This window comes from Rhinoderma darwinii, chromosome 5 (assembly GCF_050947455.1).
Source record: "Rhinoderma darwinii isolate aRhiDar2 chromosome 5, aRhiDar2.hap1, whole genome shotgun sequence".
NCBI lineage: Eukaryota > Metazoa > Chordata > Amphibia > Anura > Rhinodermatidae > Rhinoderma > Rhinoderma darwinii.
The window spans coordinates 115,445,161-115,463,978 of NC_134691.1; the positions used below are offsets into that span (position 1 = coordinate 115,445,161).

An 18,818-nucleotide genomic window follows, 5' to 3' on the forward strand; every position below is an offset into this window, starting at 1 on the left:
GTTATTTCATGGGGAATGCAAATATATTTACTAAAACAGACAAGTGCTGATTAGTCCTCTTTATAGAGGCCCTGTCACTACATTATAAGTGTCCTATCTCCTACATAAGGAGATCGACGCTATAATGTAGGTGACAGCAGTGCTTTTTATTTAGAAAAACGATCTATTTTTACCACGTTAGGAGCGATTTTAGCTTTATGCTAATTAGTTTCTTAATGCCCAAATGGGCGTGTTTTACTTTAGACCAAGTGGGCATTGTACAGAGGAATGTATGACGCTGACCAATCAGTGACCAATCAGCGTCATGCACTTCTCTCCATTCATTTAGTCAGCGCATAGTGACACTGCGTTGTTCACTATGTGCTGTCTTATACTGACATATTAACGTTACTGAAGTGTTTAGACAATGAATAGACATTCCTTCCAGACAGGACGGGATGTCTATTCACAATCCCGGCACTTCGTTAAAGTTTCTGTGGTACTTACAGCAGAGCAAAGCGTAATCTCGCTGTAACCTGTCATTTACAGCGTGATCTCGCGAGATTACGCTTGCTCTGCTGTAAGTACCACAGAAACGTTAACGAAGTGCCGGGATTGTGAATAGGCATCCCGTCCTGGCTGGAAGGAATGTCTATTCACTGTCTAAACACTTCAGTAACGTTAATATGTCAGTATAAGACAGCACATAGTGAACAACGCAGTGTCACTATCCGCTGACTAAATGAATAGAGAGAAGTGCATGACGCTGATTGGTCACTGATTGGTCAGCGTCATACACTCCTCTGTACAATGCCCACTTGGTCTAAAGTAAAACACGCCAACTTGGGCATTAAGGAACTAATTAGCATAAAGCTAAAATCGCTAATAAAGTGGTAAAAATAGATAGTTTTTCTAAATAAAAAGCACTGCTGTCACCTACATTATAGCGCCCATCTCCTTATGTAGGAGACAGGGCACTTATAATGTGGTGACAGAGTCTCTTTAAGTTTACCTTCTAATAATATCCCAAAATCCCTTTCAGTGACACTTTTAGCTAGAGGCCTTTGAGGCCCCGTCAGTCACCAGGGCCCTGATGCAACTGCTACCTTTGTACCCCATTAGATACTGCCCATAACTATAATTAACTATTGAATGAAAGTATGTGCCGTAATCCACAAAACTAATGGATACCATTTGCTTGGTTAAGCACAACATGAAAAGCTTACGATTATTTTAATCTCTAATCTGTGTTATGTGTCTTTCCATAATGCACAGGGATAAAGGCCCTTTTACACGGGCCAATGAACGGGCATATGAGCGCTTGTTCCCGATCATTGCCCTGTGTAAACAGGGAAACGATCAGCCGATGAACGAGCAAATGTTCGATCATCTGCTGGTCGTATCGTCTGTGCAGCATAAAATATTATCATTGTCGGGAGAACATCTCTGTGTGTAAGCAGGGAGATGTGCTGCTGACATGATGGAAATACATGTGGACGAGCAATTGTAGTAATGCCATTGACTCCACTTGTAAAGAAAAGGTATACTTTATTTTGCAGGATCAAATATGCCTTTCACGACATAAAAAACAGGTATACCGACATATACTGTCCAAACGTCTGTAAAAATTAAGCTTTTGGCATGCAATCTCATTGTGAACAAAGCTTTAGCTACAGGGGAATTAAAATAGATGGCATTGTCAAGGACCTTGGCTATTTTAGAGGTTAATGCTTGAAGTTTATTCTGTAATTTTGTATACAAATCTTTTATATGGCCTTGTCATTTGCCCCATTGTCGTAAGAAAAACTATTTTCTTTTTTTTTTAATGGTCACCCACTTATCCCTTTGTCATGGGCCTAATGAGGTTTAATGTGAATCTACACTTTTGTGATAGATATGTCATCCCTACACCTGCTAAGATCAGCATTTTATTTGAAGATTTGAAAGTTGTGTACGTTTTTAAAGTATTATTTGTTATAAGACATTGTTACATATGATATATAATACCAAGATACAGATATAAAACGTTGATTCCTGTGGATTTCTACTTTCATAAATGACCTGTTTATAAGGGTGTATGATGTATTATGCATTGTGTAACCCATTTTAATAGGGCCCCATGCACATGGCTATATTTAGGATCCATACCAAATGGATCCTGATTATGACAGCAATAGAAATCTTTGGTTCCATACTGTACCTCAGTGAGCTTCTGAATTTTGTGTGTAAATTGCAATATGTGCATGTCATATTATAGGGGTATTCTTCCTTAGTAGCATTTCTTCAAGGGGAAAATATGTCAAGCGTCTTTACACTGTCTCGGCAGGCAATGTGTAAAATTAGCAGACACTTCAGTGAAAGCGTTAACGCTGCTCCAAGGGTCAATCATAACATGCGGTGTTGAAGTTGATTTATATTTGGTAATTATAAAAACAAAAAGTTAAATAATGCTGAGTCTTGGGAGGTAGGGTAACCTGCTATTCTTTATATTTAGCTTGAGAGGTGAATTTATCACCTTGAAGTTAGATCAGGACTGCAAGAATCTGGAGTGTGGCCAATTTTCTCGAGGGCTGATTTTGTGGTTATGGCAGCTTTCCACATCATGGCGAGCCTGGACCTTTCATTATCACTCATTTGAAGCCACAAGTGAAGCCACAAGCAAGTTGAGAATTAGACACCGGTGTTCGCTCCCCTGCTCAGCAAGCTAAATGTTTAGTTTCTTTGAGTGCTTGTTTTTTTATTTCATCCACTGATTACTTTTGCCTGAACTTAAACTATATGAGTATTATTATTTTAAAAAGTAAATTTAATGAAATAATAACAGCACAAAGGCAAATTCTGCAGTTCACTTTATGTTATGTCTTAACATGTTCACGTTACCCTAGGGAGAAGTTAAAAGCTTAAGGAAACATGTATGTGTCTCAATATTGTTTCTTAGATTAGTGTACAGTTACTAAGTGTGGTCCCTGAGGAGCAACGATTAGACTAAATAAAAGGAGACAAGTGGCAGGGAAGGCTAAGTCTTATCTGTCTGCTTGTGCTGTGCTTAAATGGGTTGTCTCATGAAGAAAACACCCCATCCATATGATCTATTAGGGTATATTGATGACATAGAGGGGGATTCCTTATTCGGAAACAAAGAGCTGAGCCGCTCTCAATTTGGCAGAACTGACCTGTCCATGTAATATTACTTTTATGCCATGTCTAGCTAGAAGTGGCTTCTCCTACGATAACAGCTGTTCACCAGGGGCAAGAGAAGTCAGACCCGTGGCGATCAGCTGATTGCTGGGTCCAGAGCCAGAAATTGCAGTTTGTGGGAACAATGCAAAATCTGTAACAGTGCCCCGCCTAACGTGTGCCATTTATAATACTGGTGTCTTCTTAGGCTTTGTTCACATATCCGTTAGGGCTCTATTCTGATGTTCCGTCTGAGCTTTCCGTTGGAATGGAGCCCTGACTGAAACAAACAGAAACCATAGATTTTCGTTTCCATGACCATTGATTTCAATGGTGACGGATCCGGTGCCAATGGTTTCCGTTTGTCTCAGTCTATGGTTTCCATTTGTGTCAGTCAGGGCTCCGTTCTGACGGAAAACTCAGACGGAACGTCGGAACTGAACCCTGACACAGATGTGAACGCAGCCTTATAGCTACACACCTGGCTGGGTAAATTATATTATCACATGTCCATATTCATAAAACACTATAGGTGCTTGACCTCGACTAGAAATATTTAACTACTGTGCACTATATCAAAACCTGCTCAATGCTAAATATTATGCAAATAGACTAGAGACAAGAGAAGTTAGGAAGATACAGGAGAAAATTGTATGTTAACCTATATACCGTATGGTATGAAACTAGGTACACTGAATTTCTAACCCACATTTAAGTCAATGGTATAATAATAGACCAAATGGAAAATTTATTACAACCCATTCCTAATACATTTCTAATTCTCTTTTCCAAACCTCTCAGATTAACAAAAAAAATAAAAAATAATAAGGGTATGTTAACACGGGCTATTTTCAGCCGTTTTTCGGACCATAAACGTCCCGAAAAATGGCTGAAAAATCAGAATGCCTACAAACATCTGCCCATTGATTTCAATGGGAAATACGGCGTTCTGTGCCGACGGGGCGTTTTTTTACACTTCGTTTTCTAAAAACGGCACGTAAAAAGACAACCGCGAAAAAGAAGTGCATGTCACTTCTTGGGATGTTTTTGGAGCCGTTTTTCATTGACTCTATAGAAAACCAGCTCCAAAAACGGCCGTAAAAAAAGCAGCGAAGTTGCTAAAAAAACGGCTGAAAATCAGGAGCTGTTTTCCCTTCAAAACAGCTCCGTATTTTCAGATGTTTTTGGTTAAGCGTGTGAACATACCCTGACTGTCATAAATTGTGTGAGAAAATGGTTGATAACTGGATATTGAAATTTCACCATTGGCTCATGACCATTGACATTAATTAAAGCGGCATATTAGCTGGTCTGTCTTTGAAGTGAATTTTTCAACACTTTATATTAGGCCATCTATCTATGCTAGCTACACTAAGCAAGTTGGTACAATAAAACACACAGAAACTTCTAATCAAAGGGCGCTATGCAGTATATTCCCATTGACTGGTCAGATCAGAGGGACCCTGGATGGCTCAATGACTCTTTGACAACTAGGTTGTCAATCAGCTGACGAGGAAACCCTGTTTTTGATACCTTATGGCACTCCAGTTGGGAGCTCAGGTACCTGTTAGTGGGAACTACTAATGGCAATCGTATAGTGTTGCTAGAGCATATGTTGGACACTTTATTTTTCTTTTAAAGAGGTACACAGAATGGTTAGGTCAAAATATGAAAATGTATATTTAGACATGTGAACTACAGAGCCATTTCAAAAAGCTAAATTCACAATAGACTATTGTCTTTGAAATAATAAAAAGGTAGATGTACCTTGGCATTTTGCAGAGCTGGTTGATAACTGGATGGTCTGTAATACATTCTTTGGTTGACGTCCGTGTGAATATCTCCAAGGAATAGTTGCTCCACTAGATGATCCAGGTTATGGTGCAAGTACTGTTTTTCCACTCGGATAAGTTGAAGTTCGTGCATTGCAAAATTCAGAGCCTCTAAACATTTAAAACTGTTGTCTTCCTTCCACAGATCATAAGTGACATCTGTTTTCCATGGCTTGTCTGCAGGTATGATGCCAGTACATGTTTGGTTCACCAACCAAGTGAGGTTCTCAGATACACTTTCACTGTGAGGTATTAATTGCACATGATGAAGTTGGTAATCAGCTTCGGTCCCACCACGGACAATCCATGATGCCTGGCGGAGACGGATCTTGCCATGGATAACCAAAGTGTAGGTGGGATTTGTGCAGTGGTTCCCTCCGTAATAGAACTGATATGCTTTGAATGTATTATTGTTATAAAACTTGTAGGATCTTGTGATGAATTCAGGTCCGGACCGAACTTCACATCTAAATTGTTGATACAATTTATAATTAATAAAATGTGTATTAACTTTTTTAATACATTTTCATAATAAACAGAAATACAATCATGCAAATAAATGGACAATTGGTATCATTTACTTTTTCTAACATTATTCAAAGTTGCAAATTTGCAGTAAAGACATAGCAACCAGTTGCTCTACATTTATTTAAAAAAAAGTGGTGAAAAACCTTTTAAAGTGGTGAAAAACCTAAAGTCTAATTTTCTTCTACAGTTCTAGTACACATTCCACCAAATTTATGATTAGACCAACATGTAAGACATTCTACGCTTTCAAGTAATGCTAAAAATTGTCATCTTCATTACTGATTACACTTTGTATGGCAGCTTCGAAGATTATAATAAATGACAATTTTGTACAATAAATTTGGTCATAGAGAAGCAATTACTAACGGGCAAAAGTAGTTTGGCCAGCGCTTAACACTCAGGATCCATTAATGAACATACTTGTTCGCATGGCTGAATGTGCACGATGTTTCTATAAGAGAGTGAGCAGCATGACATCTCCTGCTCTCTTCTATAATAGGATGAACACCAATAGATAATTGGCTACCAGTTTCCAACATAACTGATCTTACCACTTATAACACATGGTCAATGGGATCTACCAGTACCCACAGACATGTTGGTGGCGGAAAACAGGATCTGCTGACCAAAAACAATCTCGGCAATTATGCCAATTAGTTACCGCTGTGAATTAATGACATCATCAGACCATTGGTGTAGAATGTAGCCCATATGTATTATAAGCTACATATTGAGCATAGAAACACAGAGCATACAGATTTGTACAGCCTCTGCCATCTCTGTCTAGTCTCTTCTCATGAAGCTATAAAGTACTACAGCAGGCTTCATATGGTGGTCACTTAAAGAGGACCTGTCAGTGCTCCTGACTTACCTTTTTTAGTAAATATTTGGATTTCCTATGAAAGGGGATATGTCATAAATGTCAGATAGATGTGGGTCCCACCTTCTCTAGAACGGGGCCCCCTGATCAACGTTCTAGCTTTTTGTACTCACGCTGACTCCCGGCCACTTCCTGATTACATGGTCGGGACATGGTCGGGAGTTACGGAAACAGCGTAACTCGCTGAGTTACGCTGTTTCCGTAACTCCCATAGTAGTGAATGGCAGTTATGGAAGCAGCATAGCATGCGAGCTACGCTGTTTCCGTAACTACTATTCAGTTCTATGGGAGTTACGGAAACAGCATATCTCAGCGAGTTATGCTGTTTCCGTAACTTCCGACCATGTAATTAGTAAGTGTCCGGGAGGCAGCGTGAGCACAAAAAGCTAGAACGGGGTTTAGGGGACCCCGTTCTAGAGATAGGTGTGGGTCACAGAGATGGGACCCGCATTTATCTGACATTTATGACATAAATGTTCCTCATGGGAAAACCGCTTTAAATAATAATTCCAGATCAACTTTTCTCAGAACTCTACATTGTTCCATTCCTCTGTTATTCCTTTTACAAATCCATGAATAACTTGACAACTGGCACTACCATTTCCCTTCTCAAAGGGGTGTGTCCCTACACAGTCTGGCACTGTTAGCACTGATTGGACATTGTCAGACTGCATGGGGACACCCCCCAACTGGTAACAACCAGTTGCCAATTTGTTCATAAATTTCTAGGAGGAATAACAGAGGAATGGTACGATGTAGACTTCTAAGAAAAGATGTTCCAAAATTGTTTTTAAATAGGGAATGCAAGTATATACTAAAATAGACTTGTCAGGAGAGGTGATAGGTCCTCTTTAACTAACATTAGTGTGGGATTATAAATGATGTGCATCATGGTCAACACACAAGAAAAAAAAAAATAGTTGGTTGTGTAACAGATCCTCATACTTTAAAAGTGATTTCCGAGTGGAGCTACTTTTTAAATAGTTTGACGAGACTTGTAATAATCAGTATAATAACAATAAGGCATATACAATAATCTGCTATTAATTCTTTTAATATAGGAAAACATTTAGACCTATGCTAGCCAAAGAAAACACCCTGTAATTTACCGTCTGTGTGTCTGTGAAACATTTCACAACTTTTATGCTTGATTATTCATGCCTTCAGGTTCGTTTTTTCAGTCAACATTTTAATGCCTATTACAATTTAATGCTGATATTTGTACATATTTTTCCAAAGATGCAAATCTGCTGTAAAACTTATTTGCTTCTGCTCTCTAGGGTGAACCTTGCAGATACATTGAAATTGGCAGTTGGTTATTATGGATTTAATGTACATGAGCAATATCAGGAAATAAACCTTAAATGGGTTGTCTTCTTTCAAAAACCTTATTAGGGCATTGGGAATTATTAGCATGGAGTACCTCATTCAAGACTTCCATCAACTAGCTGGAGCAGAAAATGGCTACAAACAGCGTCACTTACTCAGGAGGACCCAGGATATTCATGTGTTATGTGGACAGCCTATTTATTTCAATGGCACCATGTTATGCTTCATTTACCCTGTGGTGGCACTGCAGGGAAATGAATGCTTGCTGGCAGGTTCGCCTGCAGATTACAGCTGATCGCTAGGGGTAACAGGAGTGAGACACTCTGTGTCATTAGCTTGTTTTCAAAGGGAACCTTCCAAGAAAAAGTGAATTGTCCAAAGCGGATAACTCTTTTAGTGGGTTAACTCATTCTGAATTTTTTTTGCTTTTTTTTGGGAATAACTGAGCACTGCAGGTAAACTTCAGATGTGGTTAACAACTTATGTATAGTTATCTCATAACAAATCATCTGTCAATAGTATATAATGGAGAGAGAGTGACTAAGTAAGTAATTCTATGGCATAATGGGTCAAACATTGTATCATTTACTATGAGTCTGCGTCTGTGCTTTGATGTTTCCCAGTTGTTCTATTTTGTCTTGTTGTATTGTACCCAAGGATTTTTTTCCCCCTTAAATATGAACACAATCTCATATTCTTCTATAGAACCACAACATCTAAGTGTTTATATAATCCATTCTGAGTGGTATGTCAATTGTGGGGAATGTAGTTTTCAATGAAAGCTCAGATACATTAATAGCCACAAAGCATAATAGGGTGGGTTCTACATTCCAAAACCCCCAAAGAGCCCCCTCTGACAACAAAATTAAAACATGTGAGTTACAGCCTCATAAGGAATGAATGTACTTGATTCTAAATATAAATGTAAAAGAAACAGCAATGGTTTGCCAAAGTACTTCTAGAGCCAGACAGCAAGGAAACTCTCTATAGACAGGTTTCCCTAGTGTGTCCTATGCCAGACCACAAGGAAACAGGAGACAGCTTGTTGTGGCTGCGGGCTCCACCACTTCTTGAGTGGACACAGCAATCTTCAAACCAGAGCAAGCGCTATGACAGTGTCGCGGTTTTTCTTTGGTGGTTGAACTGCAGACAACGCAGGTTAACATTCTGATAGCGACGGTCAACAGGGTTCAGTGCTTTTGGGGTAGTGATATCATATGTCTAAACAAGTTAGATGTTACAAGCTGTATAGAAGAAATACATGAACATAAAATAGAAATGTGACCATAAAACTTTACACTTTTGTCACAGGACTGTCCTAGTAGATCAATTTAAATTCAACGGATACAAAATTTGGCATGACTAAAACCTTTTTTTACTCTATCTGTAGGACAAGCCTTGTGGTTCAGAGACAGAATTGCAAAGATAGAAGACTGACCCCTGTCTCATCATATACCTGGATATTTTACGATAAACAGGCACATAACAAGTGACCATTGGGCCCTATACCAAGAAATTATGATAGATATAAAAGGCTTATGATTATTTCGTATTCCATTTTCTCATTTTCCTGGCTTGCTTGTGATCTACATTGAATTTCCTTTCCTCTGCTCCTACTTCTGTACACTAAACCCAAAGCAACTGCTATGCCTGCTACCATTGCTTGCTACCATTGTAATTATTTCCATAACTACTTATAATTAATACTCAAGGAAGAATTAAATCAATTTCTGTTTAGTGCCCAGTTGAGCCATTTTTGGGGCAAAATAGTAGACCTATGGAGAGAGAGGGCCTTTACCAGTAGCTGTAGTTAAGCAATGTAGAGTGTGTGAGGCCACATGACAGGCCAACCAACTGTCAGCATCTAGAGGAACCTGCTAAATTATGTTTTCTTAAAGGGCAGGACAGGGTCGGAGGTCCTCATATTCTTTAGCGATCATTTTAATTAAGACATAAAATTTAGGAAGATTATAATGCCACTTAATGTAAAATATATCATAGTTACATAGTTGATAAGGTTGAGGAACACAAATATCCCCCTTAGGCATAGGCCAATTGCCTCATTAGAGGAAAAATTCGTCCCTGAATCCAAATATGGCAATCAGAATAAATACCTTGATCAACTTCCCATCTCGAGAATCTAGTACTCATAACCTGTAATATTATGTTATCAAAAGAAGGACGAAGGCCGTCCTTCAACTTGCTCAAAGAAACAACCATCGCAACATCATGTGGCAGATAGTTCCAAAGTCTCACTGCTTTTACAGTAAAGAATCCCTGTCTATGATTATGGTAAAACATTCTTTCCTCTAGATGTAGATGATGCCCCCTTGTCATTGTTACAGGTCTAGCTATAAAAAAAATCATTAGAAAGATCTTTGTACTGTCCATTCATACTTTTATACATTGAAATTTGATCAACCTTAAGCCGTCTTTTCTCTAAACTAATTAACTTCAAGTTTGATAACCTTTTTTGTTACTGCAATCCACCCATTCCCTTAATTACCTTGGGCGCCCTCTTTTGCATTCGCTCTAGTTTAGCCATGTCCTTCTTAAACACGGATGTCCAAAATTGCACACAATATTCCATGTGTGGTCTGACTAATGATTTTTATAGAGGCAAAGCTATATTCTTGTCATGTGCATCACGTCATGTGCATCACGTCATGTGCATCTATGCCACTTTTGCTAGATCCCATGATTTTATTTGCCTTGGCCGCAGCTGCCTGGCCCTGGTAAATTTAAATTTACTCTCCACCAATATCCCTGAGTCTTTTTCAGTGACAGTTTGACCCAGTGTTTTACCATTTAATGCATAATTATAGAATATGTTTCCTCGGCCCAAGTGCATAACTTTACATTTATACACATTAAACTTAATTTGCCATTTCTCTGCTCATGCCTACAGCTTCCCTTAAATCCCTCTGTAATATTATATTATCCTCCTCTGTGTTGATTACTTCACAGCGCTTAAAGGGGTTTTCCAGAACCATATAACTAATATCTATTTCACTGCACATATAAAAATAATGTAATTTGTAAAATACTTAAGTTTCGAACACCCGATTCCAGCGCCGGTCACGTGATGCATCTCCAGCAGAAAAACTTCCGGCGCTACTCCGTACATAATCTTTGACTTCCGTTTTCCGGCCTGCTCAATGTACAGGAACGTCATTCCTGACGTCATTGCACACTGAGAGAAGAGGTGGACCGGATACTCTGTCTCCGGCGTCTGAGCATGCGTGGTTGCTCTCATAGCGTGTATGACAGGCCTTGCTCCCAGCGCATGGCATGCTGGGAGAAAAGCGATGAATGCTGGGACTAGACCGGAAGCTGTCATAAGAGGCATGTAAACAGAGTGCGGAATGTAAAGAGAGAACGTTTACAGAACGGAAAGAAACAGAAAACTTCAAAAAAGTATTTAGATGAGTATATTTATAGATTAAAAAAAAGGTCGGACCATTAGGAACATTTTTTTTTAGATCTCGGAAAACCCCTTTAATATCATCAGCAAATATTGAAATTATACTCTGTAAACCCTCGACAGGGTCATTAATAAACATATTAAAAAATAATAACCTCTGTGGAATCCCACTGGTAACTGTGACCCAACCTGAGGATGTGCCATTAATAACCACTCTCTGTTTTCTATTACTGAGACCGTTTTTAACTCAATTACATGTCTGTGATATAATTTCCTTTGAAAATTGCATAGCAAATTATTGTCAATTTATCATTTACTGAGTAGGTATAATGGAAATCAGCAGAACATGTTCGAAAAAGATTTCCATTAGAAATCATTAGAAATGAGAAGATGTATATAATATAGACAACAGTGGTTTATTCGATATGCTTTGTAAGGTTAACAATAAACAATAAAGTAAAGGTAATGCAAGAGCTCAGTCGTTCTGATTTGACATGTGCTGATGGTAGCAAAGTATGACTACTCCAATGACAGTAATGCACCATGTTGGGGGTATTACTTTGGATTGCCCACTAGTGACCTGAGAGAAATGTTGTATCTAAGGGTCCTTTTACATGGGTAGATTTTTTTCCTGTAACGAGCAACAATTGACAATATAGCAAGTCAAAAGGCACTAATTCCATTTACATGGTACTGTATGTGCCCAAACGATCTAGTGCGATTGTATGGGCACACAGTTTCAATATTGTCGGCAATACATCCTTATTTAAACGGGAAGATGTACTGCCGACAACCGACCATTTTAATGCCCACATAAAAAAGTCAACAGCCGACAATCGATTGTTTGCTTGTTTGTGTCGGCTGATCGATGGGCATCTTTACACAGACCAACGATCGGGATCAATCATTCGAATGAGCACTCATTTGCCTGATCATCTACCCATGTAAAAGGGTCAATATCTGTTAGGTCACAAACAAAAAAAAACTTTGCTCATGATTGCAGTGTGGAAAAAAATATGTCAAACAATAAGGTAGATGTCTTTACCCTGTAGAAACCCAATGTCCTTCGATGTATGGAGGCATCTGCACAGTGACCCGGGCTCCATTGTGCAAATGTTTCAGCATATGTTGACACTGTGATTCTTTGTAAGTCCTCCATGCTGTTTTCTCCAGAGATCTGGGATGCGACCTGCTGTCACTTAATAGTAAGTTGGACCCTTCTCCTAAACCTGTGTGTGAAAATAAAAAATATAAAACAAATTGATTAATTGAATCATGCATTGAATATTCTATTTTGTAAAGCTATATTTTCGCAAATAGATATACAATGACATCAGCCAATATGAAAGATTTAATGAGGTAATATCAATAAGCGAAGTTCATGTCAGGACATGTGGGATTAAGTAATATTATTAAGGTAACTAAAACAAGCTGGTATAATGTAATGGTGATTGAAGTGAAGATAAAATCTCAATTACATGTTGTCGCTATATTGTCAGCAACTATAATATCAAACATCTATGTAATATACAGTACATTTATAAAAATGTTACTGTTTTCCAGTTTGTTTTTTCTAAGTAAAGGTTTAAAGGGGTTTTCCCATGAGGGACATTTATGACATATCCACAGGATATGTCATAAATGCCGGATAGATGCGTATCCCACCTCTGTGACCCGCACCTATCTCTAGAACAGGGCCCCCTAAACCCTGTTCTACCTCTTTGTGTGTCGGCTGATTTCCGACCATGAAGGTGAAAACAGCGTATCTCACTGAGCTCCGCTGTTTTCGGAAGCCCCATATAACTGAATAGTAGTTACAGAAACAACGTAGCTTGCATGCCACGCTGCTTCCGTAACTGCTATTCACTAATATGGGAGTTACGGAAAAAGCAAAGTTCGGCGAGTTACACTGTTTTCGTAACTCCCAACCATAAAGTCAGGAAGTGGCAGGGAGTCAGCGGTAGCCGACAAAGCTAGAACAGGCTTTAGGGGGCCCGGTTCTAGAGATAGGTGCGGGTCCCCGAGGTGGGACCTGCATCTATTCGACATTTATGACGTATCCTGTGGCTATGTCATAAATGTCACTCGTGGGAAAACCCCTTTTAAACAATACTAGTTGAATACTTTTAATAAGCAGGGTTTCTGATGGATTTTATTATGCGTTATTTTTCTAAAAATACATAAGACAGACCAGCTAGTTAACATACACCTTAGGCTTGCATCAAGGTATCTGTGGGTTAATGCGGTGGACTACAGAGGATATTAAGAGCAGGAAAATTCCCTAGCTCATTCCAATAGTTCACCAGTCTGTGTTCAAACAAATACATGCAATATAAAATATAATAGACATATTACAGATCAATTAACAGCATCTTGATGACTGTTTTCAGGTAACAATGGGAGATTTTATATGACAAAAATACTATATTTAGCACTTGCTGACTATATAGGCAATGTAAATGAAAGGTAGAACTTCACTTTAGATTCTAAAACTAAAGCAGTATATATTCCAAAATTAAATGCAAGACAAGTTATTGAAGAAACAGTTATGAATTATCAAATATAGTAGCATTTTTACCTTATTAACTCTACATAGTGTTAGATACAACTGGACAGAGTTATCATGTCCATTTATAGATAAATGGGCAAATATAATTTATGTGGCAACCTGTATTCACACAAACATGCAACACTCTTTTAATGACAAAAAAAATAAGTGGTCCATTGTTCGAGACAATACCATCCCAGATACAACAAACATGAATGTGACAGCTCGGAAATTAGTTTTATGTGGTTCAAAGATTCATCATATCACACTAGAAAAGAATTTGCCCTAATTACCAGACACACATTTCCAGCATATTGTCACATGTATTGAAGAATTGGAGCCCAGCATTGTAATTAGGGTAAATGCAATAAGTAAATGTCAAGAACTTGCAAGTTATTGCATTATAGAAATGCAACCTAACTAGCAGGATTTTTATTTATTTTTTGTAGGTAAAGCAGGGACTGGTCCCAGAAAGCGAAGAATAAGTTAAGAATGTATCCTTTTCCCCTTCTACTTTCTCAGACCCATTTACCAGATAATCTAAGTAAAAAAATCACAAGTAAAAACCACATACTAAGGTCAGCGTGTGAACCTAACTTAAAATGGGAAATATATAGTTCTAGTAATTAATTAATAAGTCTATTGTTATATCAGAGCAAGTGGTTATGAAATAACGGAAGTTACCTGATGTGAGTTGTATGAGATATATATTCCAGAGGTGTAACTTGAAGCCTCTGGGCTCTGAGGCAAAATCCGTATTAGGCACCCCCCAAACATCATGTTCCATTTTTAGTACTGGTGTCATCCTATGTGGAAGAAAGACCTTTGGGACCCACCTGGCACCAGGGCCCAGGGACGGCAAGTCCGTCACCCGTATTGTTGCACCCCTAACTACTATTAGTAATCATAAATATACATGTAGAAGAAAAAAGAGAAATGATCCAGCGCTGTATAGGGCTGTTGCCCAAGCTGTATAGGGCTGTTGCCCAAGCCTACGCGTTTCGAATGCCGACAGTGTTCTTATTCATGAAAGAAATGGTATTTCTGCCATGAATAAGAACACTGTCGGTGTTCGCAACGTGTAGGCTTGGGCAACAGCCCGCACTTCAAACCACCCTGACCCTGCATCTCTTGCCAATTTTTAAAGAATTTTTGAATCAATAAAAGTGGGAACGAAGCATCCCTTTTATCCCTATACAGCGCTGGATCATTCCTCTTTTTTCTTCTACATTATCTACCGTGGGCCGTCGCGGGGATCCGAGTGAGGTTTTCCATTCGAGACGCAGGATTGGTGAGCTGGAGGTTTCCTCCTTCTTGCTTTTCTCCATAAATATACATATATGATCATAAATATACTTGTAAACATTTGTAAAACTGAAAAACTGCTACTTGGCCTAAGGTGTACCCTTACATTACAATTCATCTTAGAAGACATCAATTGCTTATTCATTATTTTGCTTGTTGCTAATTACTTATTGTAAGCTTATATGGGAAGATTTCTCTCCTAATATATTTCTCTGTGGCAATATATATATATATATATATATATATATATATATATACACAATGATACCAACATAGCCCAAGTCTATATTTGAGAAAGATACTACTTTTAAGTGATCCACAGATTTTAAATTATTATACAATCTAATATATATTTTGGAAAGTTTGTTTGAAGCCTGATTTTTCAATGGTTTAAAAGCAGTCCATGTGACCGCTGCAGCCTGTGATTGGCCTGTGATTGGCTGCAGCGGTCACATGAGATGAAACGTCATCCTGGGAGGCCGGACTGGAGGAAGAAGCAGGAGTTCTGGGTAAGTTAACGTTTAATACTTTTAACTCCAGCGGTAGGCACTGTCCCGGGTGCTGAAAGAGTTACTGCCGATTAGTTAACTCTTTCAGCACCCTGGACAGTGACTATCCCCTGACGTTGCCTAGCAACGCTCCCGTAATTACGGGTGCACACACGTAGCCACCCGTAATTACGGGAGCCCCATAGACTTAGGCCTCATGCACACTTCCATCACCGTTTTCACGGCCGTTTTTCACGGATCCGTGTGTTCGTGATTGGAACCGTGTGCTTCCCGTGTGTACTCCGTGCACACTTCCGTGTTTCAATATTGTGAGTGATGCACATGCTATTCCCCGTCCAGCGGTACTCACTGTCCAGGGTGCTGAAACAGTTACTGCCGATCGGTGCAGCCCCTTAACTCTTTTAGCACCCTGGACAGAGACTACTGCTGGACAGGGAATACCATGCACGGCGCTCACAATATAGATTAATAGTCCATTAAAAAAAACCTGCAACAAAAAAAAGTTACTACTTACCCAGAACTCCCTGCTTGCGTGCTTCTTTCTCAAGTCCGGCCTCCTGAGATGACGTTTCAGACCATGTGACTGCTGCAGCCAATCACAGGCTGCAGCGGTCAAATGGTCTGCCGAGTCATCCAGGGAGGTCGGACTGGATGTCAGAAGAGGGACGCGTCACCAAGACAACGGCCGGGGTACGTATGAACTTATTTTTCTTAATATCGCTGCGTTCCAGCACTGATCAGCAGCCTCTTCTCTCTATCAGTGCTGACAGAGAGAAGGGGCTGCCGATTAGTGCAGTATCTGTCTGTATGTGTACCTCTGCCCGACCGGCCGTTGCTAGGCAACGGCTCCGTCACACACGGACAGCACACTGATGCCTTCCGTGTGCCTTCAGGTTTTTTGACGGCCCCATTGACTTGCATGAGCCTCACACTTACGGAATCTCGGACCAAAGAAGGACATGCTCTAATTTTGTCAGAACGGAGCAACGGAACCATCCAAAAAACTGAAGTGTACATCGGACCCATTGAAATGAATGGGTCAGGGTGCTAGCCGTCTGAAAAATGGCTAGCACCCTGAAGAAAAAGACTGAAGTGGGCATGAAGCCTTATATGGGCCTGCCAGTGCCGTAATTATGGCCTGAAATAGGACATGTTGTAATGTCGGGGTAGGGAGACAGACAGGTGAGCCCTAATCTACCCGCCACTCAGTCCCTGCCTACTTGCACGGCCCGTCCTAGGTGACGGCGTACAACTGGGCGACGGTCCCTACGCTCAATATGTGCACAACAGACAAACAGACAAGGGTACACAGAAGCTAAGGTAAATGGGGCAGTTGCCCACAGCAACACCGTGAGCAACAGGAGTAGTGAACGAGCCGAGTCAAACCAGGAGTGTACGAGGTACCAAACGCAGAGCAGGAGTGCAGTTAGTAAAGCCAGGGTCAAAATGAAGCAAGGTCAATAGTAATAGCAGGAGCAGCAGAGCCGGGAAACAGGAAAGAATCACAGGCAAAGACAAGCAGGAAATGAAGGTATAAATAGACCGAGGGCGGGAGCTAGAACCGTCTGGCCAGGCTGTGATAGGTTCTCCCACTCCTTAGCTTACCAGCCTGAGTGGTAGCAGATCGAGTCACTCTATCAGACCTAGGAGCAGATGCAGACTGATTAATCACGGGCATCGACACAGAAGCTGTGTCTGGCAGATCCTTTACACATGTTCTATATTTTTCAACGGCCCGGGCACCTTGCCGTAAGCAAACGGGAAGGTACCCGTGGCCAATAGAAGTCTATGGGCCCTTAATTACGGGCTGTAATTACGGCCCGTGATTACGGGCGTTTTTACGTTCAGTGCATGAGGCCTAAATCTGTAATGAATATTTTGCTTCATTTCATTTCTTTTATGCTTCCAATAACATTATTTACACTCTCTAGCAATTCAATTCATACTGAGAGGTATTTAAATAGTGAGCTTTTACTCTATCTATACCGTAAGTCAACCTCCCGAACAACGCCGGGTATAAAAGCTAGTTAATTATAATTTACAGTATTGCTCCAGATAGTCAGTCTAGTTTATAAATGAAGCTGTTCTATATTTTTAATATTTGTTTTTTATTGCACTGAGTGTATGTCCGGCCACTAAATAATGCTCCATAATCCTTATGTATAGTATGTAAAAAGGGTGAACTGTAAATCCTCCATTTGCAGACAATGGACTGCCCATGTATAATTTACACGCTTTCTCATTTCATTAAAAGGACTCATTGAGTTATATGAGAGACTGCTTAGTAGTTTGTTTTTGTCCTGTGCATACTATATGTATAATTGTGACTGTGTATACTGTAGATATGTTGCCTTTTTGCCTTTACTTTACATTTTGTCCGGACGGTGGGCCGCGATGCCCTGTGGTGCTGTCATGACAAGCTGCTATAGCTGGACACAGGAAATGTGAATATGATATGTATGCAGCTATTATATCAAGTTCTGTTGCAGATTGTGCCTTTGCCACTAGGTGTCTCTGTTGCTTGAGCTTATATAAGACACTGACTGCAGAAAGTTTGGCCAGAGTGACTGAACAGCCACATGGAGTGCTAAAGGAGCCTGCTACAGTGGGAGAGAGTGGAATAGCGCTAGATTCAGCCACTGTGAAGCAAGCCATGTGGGTTAAGGGAGAGCAAGTGACTAAGAGGTTTTATTGAGAGGAAGATATCAGTGTTAGTGATAACCATATAGAGAGTCAGGGGGGTCTGTGTAAAACAGCCTTTATGTTGCAGTCAGTGGCGGATCATCATTAGGGCGGTTCCCAGGGGGCCCATGGCCGCCTGAACCGCACATGATTGCATGGGCCTCCTCATGCCCGGTGGCGTCACTAGCACCGGAGGGGGCCCTGGTGCTAGCGACAGACACATTCACTTGTATCTGAGTCCTCTATAAGACGCTAGGAAGACTCCCTGCGCAGGCGGGCGTGATGACGTACTGCATCATGCCAGCCTGCACATGTGTCCAGCCCATAGGATGCGCATGCGTCCGACCGGAATGCGGCATGGTAAGTGCAATATATATATATTTTTTAGGGGGGGGGTAATATACAGGGGGAGTGCTGTGTGGCAATATACAGGGGGGGAGCAGTGTGGCAACATACAGGGGGGAGGGCTGTGTGACAATATACAAGGAGGAGGGCTGTGGTAATATACAGGGGGGGAGCGCTGTGTGGCAATATACAGGGGGGGAAGTGCTGTGTGGTAACATACAGGGAGGGGCTCTGTGTAGCAACATATGAGGGGAGCGCTGTGTGGAAACATACGGGGGGT

The 18,818-nt window shown here is 40.3% G+C and overlaps 1 protein-coding gene across 1 annotated transcript in view; it reads right to left on the reverse strand.

Moving 5' to 3' along the window:
* Positions 1–18,818, reverse strand: part of APCDD1 (APC down-regulated 1) — a 53,006-nt gene that overhangs the window by 11,278 nt on the left and 22,910 nt on the right. The window contains exons 2-3 of the mRNA XM_075828368.1: positions 12,195–12,378; positions 4,924–5,455 (exon numbers count right to left, since the gene is read on the reverse strand). Of these exons, the coding sequence (XP_075684483.1) occupies positions 4,924–5,455; positions 12,195–12,378 (716 nt within the window). The remainder of the gene's footprint in view (positions 1–4,923; positions 5,456–12,194; positions 12,379–18,818) is intronic.